The sequence below is a fragment of the Cheilinus undulatus genome, linkage group 7 (assembly GCF_018320785.1).
Source record: "Cheilinus undulatus linkage group 7, ASM1832078v1, whole genome shotgun sequence".
Classification (NCBI taxonomy): domain Eukaryota; kingdom Metazoa; phylum Chordata; class Actinopteri; order Labriformes; family Labridae; genus Cheilinus; species Cheilinus undulatus.
In genome coordinates, this window is record NC_054871.1 from 19,522,752 (window position 1) to 19,539,763 (window position 17,012).

At 39.3% G+C, this 17,012-nt stretch overlaps 1 protein-coding gene across 3 annotated transcripts; it reads left to right on the top strand.

The window, feature by feature from the left end:
* The first annotated feature begins 5 nt into the window (after positions 1-5).
* On the top strand, positions 6-15,726 carry kcnn1b (potassium intermediate/small conductance calcium-activated channel, subfamily N, member 1b). Of its 3 annotated transcripts, XM_041791258.1 has the most exons (11): positions 6-5,538; positions 6,631-6,714; positions 6,882-8,012; positions 9,038-9,475; positions 9,555-9,650; positions 9,739-10,157; positions 10,691-10,832; positions 12,075-12,185; positions 12,426-12,553; positions 12,692-12,761; positions 13,892-15,726. In XM_041791258.1, exons 3-11 carry the CDS (start codon positions 6,897-6,899, stop codon positions 14,177-14,179), a joined length of 2,808 nt encoding a protein of 935 aa, XP_041647192.1. In that variant the 5' UTR covers positions 6-5,538; positions 6,631-6,714; positions 6,882-6,896; the 3' UTR covers positions 14,180-15,726. The 3 variants fall into 3 exon arrangements, with proteins under 3 accessions (XP_041647192.1, XP_041647191.1, XP_041647193.1); XM_041791257.1 differs by lacking the exons at positions 6-5,538; positions 6,631-6,714 and having other exon boundaries at positions 6,762-8,012; XM_041791259.1 differs by lacking the exons at positions 6-5,538; positions 6,631-6,714 and having other exon boundaries at positions 6,762-7,232.
* Positions 15,727-17,012: the final 1,286 nt, after the last annotated feature.

The window sequence follows — 17,012 nt, forward strand, 5'->3', positions numbered from 1 at the left end:
CAGGTGAATTTGAAATAGCTGCAGGATTTCTTCCTGTCCTTTTAGTTTCTTTAGTAAGTGACCAAGACTACAGAAATTCTCTAAAAAGAGTCTTTGTTTCGAGTGAAGCAAATGTAAAATTTGAACATGATTACATTGTTATTCCTGGCTGTCAGCTTTGTGTTTTTGTCTACAAGGAGAAAGAGGCTAAAGAATCATTGTGATTCTGATTTGTTCAAATGCTCATTCAGCCTTATGAGTGCTTTACATAAGAATTAGCCAAGAATTGCTTTTTTACAAACCAATAGATGATCTATTATATTTTGTAAGACAGAAAAATCATCAGTGTAAAGCCTCCATCGGGTTTATTGAACAACCTTCTTCATTCTAACAATTATAATGTGTCCACCCCCTTTTCGGGCATCTCCAGAATTTAAAGTGCCACTAAAGCTGCCTACCACCTTTTTTTAAACATCATTTGTTTTTTAGTCAGCCTTTACTTTAAGGCTCTGACATCTTCACAATTAACCTGACACACCAGATAGACTGTTTCACGTGTCTACTGCATGGATATATTTCACATCCATCTGGGAAAACTCCCACAGCGTTTGGGAAGGGCAGGACTTTCCAAAAAATTCTCTGACGGTGACTGGACAAACTGTCCGTCACATTCATGATGGGCCAATTAGAGTGACAAGACAAAACGAGGTTGTACACATGCGCAGCTCTTAAGGCTCCTGCTGCTGTAGTTGTGAATGGCGGAGCTCCTCCATAAATAAAAGTATGCCAAGGCTTCTCAGGAGATGTGCAAAAACATCTTGTCTGCCAAGGCAAGCTTTCGCTGTCACTCGTAGTACTTGTTTTAACTGAAAATGTGGTCAGTTTAACTCAAATTAAACTGCCAATCTCCTACAGCTGTATCCAAGCTAATAGCTACAGCAGCAGCAGCCACTGTAAACATCTGCAGAACCCATCAGTAACGATTGCAGACCCATGCCAAATAGGCTGGGAGAAGAGCAAAAACAATCTTTTCTGTCATGATGAGCTTTTAACACTTTATTTCATACAGAAACATGATCCAATTCTGATAAAACTGCTGCCATGTCGTAGCCACATCCGAGACAATCACTGCAGTGGAGGCAGCCAATCCAAATGGCTAGAATAACTAAACCCCGCCCATAGCTACCGTGTCGTTCTCCTTAAAGGATGCTGATAGGTCTTAACAGTGTTCAGTTCGGCACAGACATTGTAGATTGGAGCTTTTCTCGATGGATTTGCCCAATGAGAGACATGGAGTCAGGCAAAGTCATCTGCTTTGCAAGGTTACTTCTTAATTTCTCTGGTATGTAAAGTTGAAGCTGATGTTGACTTCTAAAAACAGGAGACCGGGTTTTGATCCAAAAGCTGTGAGTGATGGTAGTCCATCTCTAATCTGCTGGCTCATGCTTTTGTACAGAGATGTCATAATACTATAATTTAATACTGATGTGACGCTAAAAACTAATGGAGCTGATGACTGTTTTGATACCTCGCCAAGAAAAAATAGAAGGCTTGGCAGATACATAGGGTAATTTTTTTTTTGTAATGATCAAAAGTTAAAGCAAAATCTCACCCATTGTCTAAATTGAACAAAGCATTAGCAGCTTCTCTGAACAGGATTGCTATTCTTGATAGTGTTTGTGAAAATAAAACAGTGTGCAGGAGTTTGTCTTCAATATTTGATGGATTAAGTTCTCTTCTAAGCACCTGTCTCATAAAAAATAGTTTTTAAAAATGTTTCTGCACTTTTCAGTACCACTGAGTAGGGGTAGAACGACACCAGTTTTTCATTGGCCGATACCAGTGATTAATAGTTCATGAGAATAATAAACAGTATTTGGAACTGATATGCATTTATTATGTACAAAATGTACTTAATGTGGCAACATTTGAATTGCATGATCAAAAAAATGAAGGAAAACAAATAATTTAGCTCTAGCTCTGTCAGCATGAGAAATGGTGCAAAGCTACACAGTCAAAGCAGGAAAACGGGAAGTGATGCCAAATACTCTCTGTGTCAGTGGTACCCAGGCTGAAGTGCTCTTTGTACATCTAGCCAATCAGATTGTATTGTATAAAAAACTTTTAGTGTGACTGTGGAGAGTGTAAATAAAGTCAGAGTAGAAGACATACTTTTCAAGTAGTGCAACTTTAGACTAATTAACTATCAATAAGACAGCAACACTTATAATCGGTCAAATGCCAAATATCGGTCTCAATAATCAGTCTAACTGATAATCGGTTGACCCCTACCACTGAGCATTGAAATAACAGATAGGTTCATGTAAGAGCATTTGGTAAAAAGTATGAGGGTTTTGAATATTTTGACAACCTTTCTTTCATGTGCATGGATAAGATGTTTATTTTGCTAGTAGTCAAACATCTTAAACAGTCACATAAATAAGGAACTGAGTTATATGACATTATTTGGTTTTAATTCAGCTTACACAACTTAAATTGTCTCTTCCAACCTCAAAATTGGTCTCTAGCTTCTCACTTTATCTCTTGTATCCTAAAACCTGTGCTACTATTTAGTCCGATTTTGATTTCTCTCAGCCATGGAAGGAGTGTTTGAATTAGTTTGGCAGTCATTTATTCGTCCAGCAACAGTACCCAGTGCTGCAGCCAGGCACAAAGGTTTTCTCCAGCGCAGCAACATTCAAATATACTGAGCTGCTGAGGCAGCAGGCTGTAGGCTTTTTGTCTGATGCCAGATGGAGGGACCAAAAGAAGCCATAAAAATTGAGGGTTAGCAGCATAAGTTCAATTAACATAATACCCAGCAAGAGAAACCCTGTAACCGAAATATGAGGAGGTAATTTGTAAGGACACAGACGGGCTCCCCAGCAAAGAAGGGCAGAGTCATTTAAAGCTCCTGTAAGGAAATATAAGTTGATTAAACTGCATCATTATGGCATTAAGAAGCAAATCAGACTGTCATTGATTTTTTTTTTAAATAAAGTTATTTTAAGTGTTTGTAAAAGCTACTCCAGGAAGGGGTCAAAGGAACCTATACTTTCACCATACTTGTGTAATATCTTAACAGTGAGAAAATTTTCACTATTATAAGAAAGTATGAAGAGATTATTTGTGATTAAAAAAAAACAAAACAACAATGTGTAAAGCAGATGTTCTCAACTGGCCGGGCATCAGGACCCACACCCCCTCCTTAAGAGAAATTGCAAGCCAAAGTTTTCTACTCAAATTTATTCATTGAAACATTTTTGCAGTTTGGACTCCAAGTGGAACAAAACATAAGAGCAAATTTAAGGATATATATGCATATATCTAATTTTTCTCCATTTTCCTAAGACATTTGTTGAAATTTGGTCATTTCTAGTCAGATTTCCTCTTATCTTGGAAAAGCCAGCTTTGAAAAAGACATACATTAATAGAAAAGGTAGCAATCTTTTTTAGTGAGCCCCAATTACCCAGAAATTCTATAGTAATACGCAGTAATTACAGAGTAATTTGTCAAGAATAAGGTGGTGATTATCTTCTGATAAGTTGGTATTTTACCAAGAAACTCAGCAATAGTTAGTATTTACCTTGTGATAATGTAACTCACTTAAATTTAGTGGGCAAAAATGAAGAAATTACCTGAGAATTATGAAGCAAACTATTTAGAAAATTATTACCTTATTTCTTAAGAAATACTTGTAAAGTAAAACCTAATTACCAGAGAACTGCCATAATATTATCAAGGTTAGGATTAGATGAGAGGGTTAGGGTAAAATACCACTTAATTATCAGACAATTGCCACAATATTACAAAGAATTACTTGATAATAAACACATCATTACTAGTTAATAGTAGTAAGTGGTAATCATCTGGTAACTAATTAAGAATAAGGTGGTCATTACCTTTTAATAAATTAACATTTTACCAAGTAATAACTTGTTAGTATTAAGGAAGTATTTACCCAGTAATAATGTACCAATTTTAAAGTAATTCCTTGTAATATTGTGGTAATAAGTGGTATTTTACCACTAACCCCCTAAAAAACCCTTAAAACTATTTGAAAATCATTCAGGAAGAACTTGGTAAAGTATAACCTAATTACTGGAGAAGTGCCATAATATTATCAGGGTTAGGATTAGGTTACAGGGTTAGGGTAAAATACCACGCATTTATCATAGAATTGCCACAATATTACAAGCAATTAATTGATAATTAATTCATAACAAGATAAATACTTCCTCAATACTACAGAATTATTACTTGGTAAAATGCAAACTTATTGCAAGATAATTACCATCTTATTCCTGAGAAATTAAGAGAGTATACGATTATTCCTATAAAAATACTAGGTAATTAGGGCTCACTAAAATAAGGGGCCACCATAGAAAACCTTGAGAGATATTTAGATTTACTCTTAATCATAAGAAAAAAAAAATATAAATATGTATATTCACTTTGGGCTTCTTACTTTTGGGTCCCTACCCATCAGCTGAAACCCCCTGATGTAAAGGAACAAAATCAGCAGAGAGGTTACTCTCTTGTCCATGGGGGGACGCTAAAATCATAAGAAACAAAAATTCCCCACAGGAGCTTTAAAAGGTTTAAACTGGATATGTACTCGCTGAATATTGTCCTTTTTTAACCAAAATATTACGTTTTTTTATATATCAGTATGAACAAGAATTGCATACAACATATAAAGCAGAAGTGTTTTTAAGTGCAGAAGTTGTCCAATAAAAATAAATTTGTGCACAGTTGTATGTGTCAGTTTTAAAAGAGAGTAAAAAGAATCTGTAGATAAACATCAAAAAATAAAACAAACTTTTCATCACAGTGAGATAGTTACATGGTTTTTTCTTGGTATTTTAACTCGTCATGCCAGGGAGTTTTAAAATTCTCTTTTAGAGAATCATCAAAGTTTATTTTGCTGTTTTTTTATGTTCAGAAGGATACATGTGTCTGACTAGTTGCGCTCAGAGGTCTGATTGATTCAAAGCTACGTTTAAAAATGGCCGCCTTTGTCTTTCCTGGCTCTTGTGGCGGGGGAGATAAGAGACTGAGAAGGCCTTTGAACAACAAAGCATCAATGACAAGTTCAACTGACCTTTTATTTTCCTTTATGCATTTAAAAGGACCACTTCCTTTCCTTTACCCTAGCAACCCAATCAGTGCACCCCCATTTCATCGGGACTTCTTTGAGCATCTGCATGTGATGTCCCACCTAAAAGCACCAGTCTGATATGAAAAGGTTTTTTTGTTTTGTTTTGTTTTTCTACATGCTAACCTGTGGCTGCGCCCTCCCACTCACTCTCTGAGCATTTGCATGGCAACCTTTTAACAGGCCAGCTGCGGCTGCCCTTTTCTTGTCTTCATGTTGAATTCTAATCATTACTTTCAAAGGAAAGCGTCTCCAAAGCTCCTTTATCAAGTGTTTGTAGTGAGGAGGCAAACTGCTGTCCAGCACCCACTAGAGCGTCTCTCCGTCCTCTCACACAGTGAACATTTTACGGGTGACCTGCTTCTTTAAGTTTGGAGAACAGAACACATGGGAGAAGAAGGTAAGGACAACACGTTTGAATTGAATTGATTGAAATGTTAGGATTATGAGTTCTTTAAATTACAGTTCAAGGATTAAAAGAATAAGTGACAAAGGGAATAATAAGGAAATACACACTTCTTAACTGTTATATTTGTTCTTCACAAATTAAACTCTCAGGATGTTTATATTGGTAGGAAGAAATGTTTATTTTAAAAAGACAATCATAAAATGTGAATTTTGTGGTTGAGTGGTAAAAGGATAACTATCTAGACTTTCAAGGTCATGAGCCTTTAGTTTGTTTTTAATGACAGAAGTAGATTCTTGCTAACATGAGATGCCATTTACCTTATTAATTCAAAGACAGTAAACCTCAGCACAATTAAACTTCAAATGATGAATCAGGACTTTTTTATTGATTGAAAGTGACAAAATGAGTGGAACTGATCTGTTAAGTTATCCTGTGATTTCCACTTAGAGTAGAAAAACATTGGTGGGGGGGGTCACATCTGATCTTGACAGACTGCTTAATATTCATTACCAGCTGAACACACAGTTTGAGGTTAAGAAAATTGTTGCTTTTGTTACTACAGTGAAGATTTACCTCTGAATTTACATTCTTAAATAAAACTGCATGACTGGTAGGTTAGACTGGCACTATTTACAGCGCCTGTATCCATCCCGACTTTTTGCATTTTCTCTGAGTTGCTTGGAGTGTTCTTTAGTCTTCATGGTGTAATGGTAGCCATGAATACTAATTAACCAGTGACTGGACCTTCAAGATACAGGTGTCTTTCAACTACAATCACCTGAGACACATTCACTGCATTCAGGTGATCCACTGCAATCAATTATTTTTACTTTTTTTTTTGTCAAAAATGCAGAATTACATTGACCATGATTGATCTATAAAATCAATAAGTGCAAAGATCAAAGGGGGTGAATACCTTTTATAGGCACTGTAAAACTTTTCCAAAATTTGACAACAAGCACAGGCCAATTATGGAGCTAAAAATGTGGTAAAATCTGAAATTCTTCTAAATATTCCACTAATAAAGATAGATCATGAAAGTCTAGTGTCTGTGAATAAAAGCTGCTTTTGCTCTTCTCTTAGGTTAAAAAAACCTTGGAAATATTTGATCAGGGCTTCTTTCAGATTCCCTCTTCAGCCCTAAGGTTAATTTGTGTGGCAGAAAAGGTAAATCAGTCATTGATGGATGCTGTGTTCATGTTTTTATAATTCAAAATTCTGCATTCAAATATTGTTCAGTTTTGAGGTAGCGCATTATCCTTCTCTTTCCTCCCTCTAATCCCATGGGGGAAATCCAAATTTTTTTTATCAGTATGTGTATTATTTTATTTCAGCTCTGTGGTGATGCCATGAGGTTGATCCTTGTTAAACCCACCAATGCCACGCGGCGTCTCGACTCAACCGGTGAAGTCTTCCATGAGGGAGACCATGAGCACTGTACAGCAGGAGGTCCATCACCTCCAACAAAGACTCCAGAGGGGCTGCATGACCGGTACTCAGGTGCCTCTTTGGACTCATCCTCTTCCCCACAGGAGGCCAGTCAATACTGTGTTTCATCGTCACCCCATGAAAGGTCCAATGGAATCAGTCCAACGAGGGTTTCAGCCAAGATGTCTCCACTAAAGACTTCTAACCTCACCTTATCCCAGCTGACTGATCAGGACTGGCTGCTTCTTTGTGGCCAGGTTAGCAGTGCAGGACATGGTTCGACATCAGTAGAGAGAGCGGGGACCAGTGTGGTACATCCAAACCACAATGACAGATGTGGTTGTTCTTGCTCCGGTGCACACAAACACTTAGAGGGTTCCACTTTTCATCAGGGTTCAATCCAAGACTCCTTCTCCAGAGTTTCAAACAAGAGAGGCCTTACATCTTACCCACTAACTCAACCTTTCTCTCAAAGCACTCCAAATCCAACCTCTTGCCAGGTTCTACCACAGCAAACAAACCAACAGAATCTTTTGAAACCTGCAACAAACCATCCACTGGATAATTTCATGCTCCAGTGCAGTGACCAAGAAGGTCCTAGAGATTTACTCCAGCAACAGCCTTGCAATCATCTAAAACTTACAGACAGCAGCCAAGCAGTGCATCCAAATTTATTCAACATCCCTTTGAACACCATAAGTGCTGAGGCGAATCCAAAACTCCTCCAGCATCCTCAATCTGCTGAACTCAACTGGAGGGAGATTTTTGGTCAGGAGCCGTTGTTAGTTCAGCAGTGCCAGACGCAGGATTCCCACTGCTCCACAAGCGGTGATCAAACCTGCAAGTCTTCAGGAGATCCCTCCAACGTCCTGAAGTGCCGTCATCTCCCTTACCACCCTCTGACTAGCTCTCCGCGGATAAAGAGGTCGTCCACTCCGGCTAGTAACAAAAGTGTGCATTCTTTCTCCGCCAGCCATCTTAGTTCACTGGAGAACCAGGATTTAGTGGAGAAGAATGCTAGACAGCAACCAAGTCAGGTACATAAATATCATCTGATTCAAAGATAAATTCCGTGTTTAGAGAAAAATAGTTAAATATGTACGTATATACAGCACTGTACAGAACTTTTAGGCATGTTTGGGCCAAAAATTGAGGCTGAAGTAAGGCGCAGATGTTGTAAGCTGCCTTAGGGTACATCTCGACAAGAGGTAGGACTGACACAACCCAGATCGTGCTCTGGATGTCCTTGCGTACTACCAGGGACATGGGAAAATAATCTGTTGAAAAAATAACTGAGTTCAACCCTTTAGGGCAAAGTGGGAGGTAGATGTAGTGAAAAGCATGGCCTACTGCTCAGACGGGTAGTAAGGTTGCCACAAGCCACAGTTGTGCTGTGGATGTCCTAAGGGCCTGAAGACTGCCGGCGGTCTCTAGGGCTATTGCCAGGGTGAAAAGGTACCAACAAAAGAGATGCCACCAAGCTTGACCCCAGCTGCTGAGGGGCACATAGGTATGTCGACATGTGGCTAGCTTGACTCTGGTTGCCCCTCCCCACCTCTCCGGCCCAGTGGCACAACGGGTCCTATGATAAATTTTTTGAGCCGACTGAACCCCCTGAACTACCGGGTTGTCAAAGCTCCTATAGGGATTTTTTAGCTGGTCATGAAACAGACTTAATTCAATAGTAATGTCTCTTTTTGAGCTACATACAAAAATACTGTATGTTTTTAATGCCTGTTAAAGCTGCCGCAGCGGAGAGTATTAGAGAGGTTTTTTTTGGATGTACACAGGTTTGGTTGGGCTATTAAGAGCAAAGATTCACTGTGAATAAAACATCCCACAGTTCCAAAATGTAGGAAGTGATTTTTTTTGACACATAAAAGTTTGGGCTCTGAAATTGACAAACTGAAAGTTCCTCTGGATCTTTAAGTGCACTTCCTAGTTGTAAAGGAACAGTATTTGCAGTTGTTTTTAGTGTTTTTCTATTTTAAATACTATAATTTTACTGATTCGTTACTGACCCATTCTGAGTGTCTTTTTTTTTTTTTTTTTTTTTTGACAGATGACCTCTCGGTACCCCAGAGGTTCAAAACCATCCCTCCCTAAACACAGTCCTCCACCCTCTGACACCTTCGAAACCAGCGACATAGTCAACGGAGACGCGGTGCATCCGCTGAGCAGCCATGGCACTCTAAGGTCCAGTTTTTCAGAGCTGCACTCTGGTCAGCAGCCTTTTCAGCTTCTTCACAACAGCATCCTGGAGGACGCCTTCTCCAAAGTCATCAGAGAAGATTCCAGTAAGGCCAACAGTGAAAACCCCACCAGGGAAGAAGGCAACGTACCACAGAAGAAGACCAAGGACATAAGCTACAGGCTGGGCCAGAGGAGAGCTCTCTTCGGGAAGCGCAAACAGCTGAGCGACTACGCGTTGGTCTGCGGGATGTTTGGTATAATTGTTATGGTGATTGAGACTGAGCTTTCAAGAGGATTTTACAGTAAGGTACGGTCTTTCTCCCATACAACTTGCTTTGGTTACTTTACAATGAGCTACACCGCTCATGCTATCCTAATATTTACAGGAATCCATTTATTCCTACGTACTGAAAGGCCTGATCAGCCTCTCTACGGTTATTCTTCTTGGACTCATTGTGTTGTACCATGCGAGGGAAATCCAAGTATGTGGTAGAAATAAAAAATCTCCTTGTACACTGATGTTCTTGATTCTCATGGTGAAGCTTATCCCATCTTCCCTCCTTTCTGCAGCTCTTCATGGTGGACAACGGAGCAGACGATTGGAGGATAGCTATGACACTGGAACGTGTTCTGTTTGTTGTGTTGGAGCTCTTTATCTGCGCTATCCACCCAATCCCGGGCCAGTATGTCTTCACATGGACTGCTCGGTTGGCCTTCAGCTACACAGCATCAGTGAAGGATGCTGACGTTGACATCATCCTCTCTGTGCCCATGTTCTTGCGCCTCTACTTGATTGGCCGGGTCATGCTGCTTCACAGTAAGCTGTTCACAGATGCCTCCTCCCGTAGCATCGGAGCTCTCAACAAGATCAGCTTCGACACTCGTTTTGTTATGAAGACTCTGATGACCATCTGCCCCGGGACGGTCCTGCTGGTCTTCAGCGTTACCTGTTGGATCATTGCAGCATGGACCGTGCGTGTTTGTGAGAGGTACCAGATTCTGAATAACTTAAACTCTCATTAATGGCAAGGACCTCAAGATATGATGTGTGTCACAATTCACATGTCATGTTCTGTATTGGGATAGCAACAATCAAAATTGGAGTATGATAACTGACACTTTGTTGACTCTCTGATTAACATAGATTTCAGTAGTAGGACTAGGTGTTACAATCCCTGAAATCACAGCCTTACAATTTGGTTGCTCCATTGTTGTCACCACTAGATTTTCCACCAGTTTGACATATCTTCAGTTGTGTACCTTGTCATCATTGGGTGTTTTGGCCTTCACCAGGTCAGCCCACCACAGGCTATCAGACCTGGGGGCATGCTTTTCGGGTAGCTGGTCACTTGGGAGCCCAGACAGGATCTTTCTGCTCCACAGCCAATGACTGCTTCTTTCTGGAGTACTGGCAAGGGCTTTAACTGGTCACACCTTAACCTACCAACCTTCTTATGGACTAAACATAGGTGTTAAGGACCTGCATGAATGACTGGTACAGTCAAATGTTGTGTTTCAACAGGTATCATGATGCACAGGAGGTGACAAGTACCTTTCTTGGAGCAATGTGGCTGATCTCCATCACTTTTCTATCCATCGGCTATGGCGACATGGTGCCTCATACCTACTGTGGGAAGGGGGTTTGCCTGCTGACAGGAATTATGGTAAGATTTCTAAAGACACAGTACAAGTTAAGGCAACATATAATGTCTTGTCATAATATTCAATGCCTATAAAAAGTATTCAACCCCTTGGATGTTTTATTTTTTTATTGATTTTATAAATCAATCAGGGCCAGTGTAATTTGCCTTCTTTGACCCAAAAACTCTCCTTAATTTCAAAGTGAAAACAGATTTCAACAAAATAAAACATATACTGTAACATAAATGAATGCATAAATATTTACCACCGTTAAAGCGAGTGACCTCATTCAACAGAGTTCCTGCCAGTTGGTGCTAATAGTCTCACAATTATTGAAATAGGGATCACCTGAGTGCAGTGAATGTGTGTCAGCTGACTGTATTATGAAGACACCTGTGTCTGGAAGGCCCATTTACAGATTAATCAGTATTCTTGGCTACCATTACACCATGCAGACAAAAGAACACTCTGCTCACTCTTCTTCACTTATGGGAGAGTGGGAAAGACACCTTTGAAGAAAACTCATTAAATCTCATCAAGAGTTAACCAAAGGACATGTGGGAGACTCCATGGCCAAGTGGAAGAACGTTCATTGGTCTGATGAGACCAAAATGCTGCTTTAAGGCCATCAGACAAGACACTATGTTTGGTGGACACCAAACACTGTGCATCACCACAAGCACACCATCCTCACTGGGAAGCACTGTGGTGGCAGCATCATGCTGTGGGGATGCTCCTTGGCAGTTGGCCCAGGATGGCTTGTTAAGGTAGAGGGTAGAATGAACGAAAATATAGGACAGTCCTTGAGGATAATATTATTCAGTCTGCAAGAGAACTGTGGCTTTGGAGAAGAAGACAATAACTAGAAGCATACAGCGAAGGCTGCACAGGAATGGTTTAAATATAACAAGGTGAATGTTCTGACGAGGCAGATTTTTTTTAAAGTTTCAAAATCTGTTTTGGTAAAAAAGCCAAATTATATTGACCATGCTTTTCTAAAACCAGTGAAAGGGTAAAACATCCAGAGGATGAATATTTTGTATAGACACTGTATACCTTTCCGTTACACATGTTTGCCTGTTGGTTGGTGATAAGTTAAATGAATTGCCCTCCAACTGTGACCCGAAAATTTCCTTAATAGTGCCACATATCACTCTTACTTGTAAGCCATCATTTAAAGGCAACTTTAAAAAGTCCTGCCTACAAAGATAAAAGTATTATACTGTATATGCCACTGTGTAAGTAACCACTGCACTCCTCCATAGGGAGCGGGCTGTACGGCTTTAGTGGTTGCTGTCGTTGCAAGAAAGTCAGAACTCACCAGAGCCGAGAAGCACGTCCATAACTTCATGATGGATACTCAGCTCTACAAAAAGGTCTCAGAACACTCAGTCATTTACATCATTTCAAGTTAAAAAGTCATTGTAAGCTTCCAGTCTGTTTGTCATGATTTTTTACCATGTCTTATCAAAATGAAAGTGGAAACATTGTCAAAAAATAATGCCCTGTGGATGCAAAACATTGAACAGCGCAGTGGGCAGGGAGTGCTGTTCAATGTTTTGCATCCAACGTTGCTGTTTTTCTGTTTCATCTGCATAATATTCTGTCTTTCACAGATCAAAAACACAGCAGCCAATGTGCTGAGGGAGACGTGGCTCATCTATAAAAACACCAAGCTGGTGAAAAAGATCGACCGTGCCAGAGTTCGCCACCATCAACGGAAATTCCTTCAAGCCATCCACCAGTGGGTACAAAGATGTTGACTGGAGTGAAATCATTCACATTACACTGTGTCATGTGTTGGCTATGTCATGTACTCCGTGTCTTCAGTTACTATTGATTTTCACACTGAACCAAAAGGACTTCTGCTTTTCAATTTTAGGCTGCGAGCCGTCAAAATGGAGCAGAGGAAACTGACTGATCAGGCAAATACAATCTCTGACCTCGCTAAGGTTAGTATGGTAGCGGTTTTTGACCTATAAAATGACAAAGATAAAAAAGTTGTCAGATGAGAACTGCTTATTTCTATGTTATTACTTTATTTCCTTATGATAAAAATAAATTTATGGTATTTTTAATGTGAATTTGGGAAATCTATTTGTATCCTTGGGGGGGCTTGATTTGAATTTTGTGATAAAATTATTTTAAATTGGCAACAATGGGCAAAAGGGTGGTGAAATGGGATTAAAAACTTGCAAAAATGGGTCAAAAGGGGCAAAAAAAAAAAAAAATCGGTAATAGGGGGTTACAAGTGACAAAATGAATTTAAAGTTGCGAGAAAGGAATAAAGAATGGCCAATCGCAGTTCAAATTGGCATAAACCGACAGAAAATATGGTGAAAATGTCAAAAGGGGCTAAAATAAAAAGTGGCAGTTTAAAGTGGCAAAAAGAATCAGAAAAATGTGGTGAAGAGGGGTTAGAAGTAGCAAAAATTGATGAAAATGTGCAAAACAGGGAATAAAGAAAAGCCAACTGGGGTTAGAAATTGGCATCAATGGGCATAAAAAGGGGTGAAAACTGGTAAATCTTCGCAAAAATGGGTTTACAGAGGCAATAATAAGCAGATGGTGGCAAAATTGGTTCAAATTAGCAAAAAAAAAAGGCAGGAAAAATCTGTGAAAGGGGGTTACAAGGAACAGAAATAATATAAGGTTGCAAAAAAGGAAAAATACTTGGTAGTTGTGGTTAAAGTTGGCATAAACTGGCAGAAAATGTGTGAAAAGGGATTTAAGTGGCAAAATGGGGTGAATAGTGCCGAATTCTGTTTCTGCAAAAATTGATTATTAATTTAATTAATTGATTACTCAATCAGTAAGACAGTCAGAGCTGATACATGCTGATACAAGACAAATTAAAATGTCAATTCAAGTGCTTTTTTATGAAGCAGGACAGTGATTGAAATAAATGGTAAATGTTAGAAATGATTTACAAACTAATGCAGAACAATATGAATTCAGCAAAATAACAATAAAATAGAAGATGGGTGATCAAAATTTTACAGGCATTTATTCATTTTTCATTATAGCAATATCCAGTCTCCACTGATTACCCTGAGCTGATCTCCTTGTCGTTCTGTCCCAGACTCAGAACATGATGTACGATCTCGTGTCGGAGCTGCAGCACAGGAGCGAGGAGCTGGACCGGAAGATGGTAGCTCTGGAAGACAAACTTGATTCCATCCTTCTCGGTGTGCACTCCCTGCCCACTGTGCTCTCTCAAGCAATAACAAAACTACAAAAAGATTTCCTGGACGACTTGGCCTGTCGTGTCCACTTCCTGTCATCCTCCCTGAGCTCGGAGTGCTGTTCAGTCCCAGCCAGGCAGCTCTGTCCTGCACCCACCACACCAGAGACCCCATACAGCTCCTAGGCCACACTCAGACCTCTTATTCTTAGTCCGCAGCCTCCTTTTAATGCATGGAAGGATTTTTTTCTAACATGCATACTTGTTTTTAGTACTTTATCGCTACATTTAGTCACTGTTACACATATTCACTCCTGGGAATTACAGTAACTGTCTCATACTGAGCAGCTCCAGTGAGACAGGAAGTGCCTTAGTAAAGGGATTATAGAGGAAAGGGAGAACATTTACTCAATCATTTCCTACAATTTCACTGTTAGCTTAGGGAATGATAAACAGACACACATTGGACCATAAAGCCTCCTTTGAACTCATCCCAGAGATCCAAATCAAGTCAGAGAGTAGACTATGGCTTAATGTAGGATTCCCAGGCAAACAAATGTAGTATTTTATATGATTTTACCCATTTAAGCCTTAAACTGTAGATTCAAAGCTCCTGTGAGGAGTTTTTAGTTGGTTATAAACCAGACTGGACTGAATTGAGAAGACAATCAGCATGACTTATGTGAAGATATTTTTAACTACTGACATTTTCCCTTGTATAATTTCTTTATGAGTAATTAATTGAGTGTTTAAAGAAAGCAGGGTGATATTTTTTGTTAAAAACATGACTTTAACATGTACAGTGCCGATAGTTTTCATCCCACATGGATGTTTTTCCCCTTAAATGATTTCATAAATCAATCATGGTCAATATAATTGGACTTTTTTGACAAAAAAATTACAACTAACCTCTTTAATGCCGAAGTGAAAACAGATCTCTCCAAAATAATGTCAGTTTAATAATAACATGAACTATATAATGAGTGACAGCATAAAAATGCACCTTCTTGAAGTCAGTATTTTGTAGATGTTCCTTTGGCTGCAATCTCAGCACTGAGTCTGCGTGGATAGGTCTCAATCAGGCTTTCACATCAGGGCGCTGCAATATTACTCCAGTCGTCTTCGCAAAACTGCTCAAGCTCTGTTAAGCTACATGAGGATCAGGCATGAATGGCCGTTTCCATGCTGCTTTGGACTTTGACTTGGCCACTCCAGAAAATTCACCTTGTCTTAAAACCCTTTCTGTGTAGCGTTCGCTGTATGATTTGGGTCATTGTCTCTGTGGAAAATAAATCTTCTCCCAAGCCGTAGTTCTCTTGCAGACAGTTTAAGATTGTCCTCCAGGATTCTCCTATGGTCTGCTGCATTCATTTTACCTGCTATCTTCACAAGCCTTCACAAGGGCCAGCTGCTGAGAAGCATCCCCACAGCATGATGCTGCCCCCACTGTGATTTATAGTGGGGATGGTGTGTTTGTGCTAAAGGGCAGTGTTTTGGTGTCCACCAAACATAGTGTCTTGGCTGATGGCCAAAAAGCACCATTTTGGTTTCAACAAACCAAAGAACTTTCTTCCACTTGACCATAGAATCTCCCACATGCCTTTATGCAAACTTGAGTTGAGATTTGATGAGTTTTCCTCAATAGTGGCTTTGTCTTTGCCACTCTCCCATAAACCTTTGACTGGTGAAGAACCTGGGCGACAGTTGTTGTATGCAGAGTCTCTCCCATCTTCAGCTGCTGAAGCTTGTAACTCCTTCAGAGTAGTCATAGGTGTCATGGTGGCCTCTCTCACTAGTCTACTTCTTGCATAGTCACTCAGTTTGTGAGGATGGCGTGATGTAGGCAGGTTTACACATGTGCAATATCCCTTCCATTACTTGATGATGGATTTAACTGAACTCTGGGGGATGTTCAGTGCCTTGGAAATGGATATTATTTTTACTTTAAAATAACCTTTTCTCTGGGTTGCTTCGGTTGTGTTCTTTAGTCTTCATGATGTAACGATAGCCAGGAATACTGATTAACCAGTGACTGGACCTCCCAGACACAGGTGTCTTTATGCTACAATCACTTGAGACACATTCACTGCACTCAGGTGATCCCTATTTCAGTAATTGTGAGACTACTAGCACCAACTGGCTGGACCTCTGTTCAATTACATGAGTCACTTTAAAAGAGGTGAATATTTATGCAATCACTTATTTTACATGGCATATTTTTTGTTTGATTGACATTACTTTGTTGAAATCTGTTTTCACTTTGACATTGAAAGTTTTTTGTATTTTTCCCCCCAAAAAAGTCAAATTCTAATGACCCTGATTCACTTATTAAATCAACAAAAGGGTAAAACATCCAAGGGGGTGAAACCTTTTTATAGACACTGTAGAGGAAAATATCAGCAAAGAGAAAGGAAATGTAAAGTATGTTTTACAGTCAGGGGATGCCCAGATTGACCAACGGCAAAAGTTCCTCACAGGGGCTTTAAATTTTAAACTTAAAAGTTGTGAAAAACATGTCATAGAAATAAATTCTATCTACATTAAATTGTCTTTGTGTTTAATTCCCCTTGGCCTGGTCAGCATTTTTATTTGTGTCTTTGTGTATGAAGATGATTAGACATAGATGCATAAATTTCAAACAAGCAATGAATTCTCCACAATATCAAGATCCTTATATAGCAGCCATATACAGTGCTTAACAAATTTATTAGACCACCTGTCTCAGAGACCATCCAGCATCATGAAGTGCTTTAATGCGGATTCTTTCATTTTCAGTGAGCTCTCCACGTTTTACCATTTTGAACAGGAATGAGGAATTTCAAACTGAATTCACCTTTTAATACCCAAATTTGAGCTGGCTCACTGGGCTTCTCTGAGAAGTCAGAAATTAATCAAGCATAACATTCAACCAGTAAAACTAATTTTTCTGTACAGGAATGCAAGTAAATAACTATAATTTGACATATTAATCAAGAAATAAAAATGTGCTTTACTATTTTTTCAGTTTCTTTTGTAAATC

Excerpts from the sequence above, each read along its gene's own strand:
- kcnn1b (XM_041791257.1), top strand. The coding sequence starts at position 6,831 with ATGGGGGAAATCCAAATTTTTTTTATCAGTATGTGTATTATTTTATTT. Across the intron at positions 10,833-12,074 it reads GCCTGCTGACAGGAATTATG|GGAGCGGGCTGTACGGCTTT; the intron begins GTAAGATTTCTA and ends ACTCCTCCATAG. Across the intron at positions 12,186-12,425 it reads ATACTCAGCTCTACAAAAAG|ATCAAAAACACAGCAGCCAA; the intron begins GTCTCAGAACAC and ends TGTCTTTCACAG.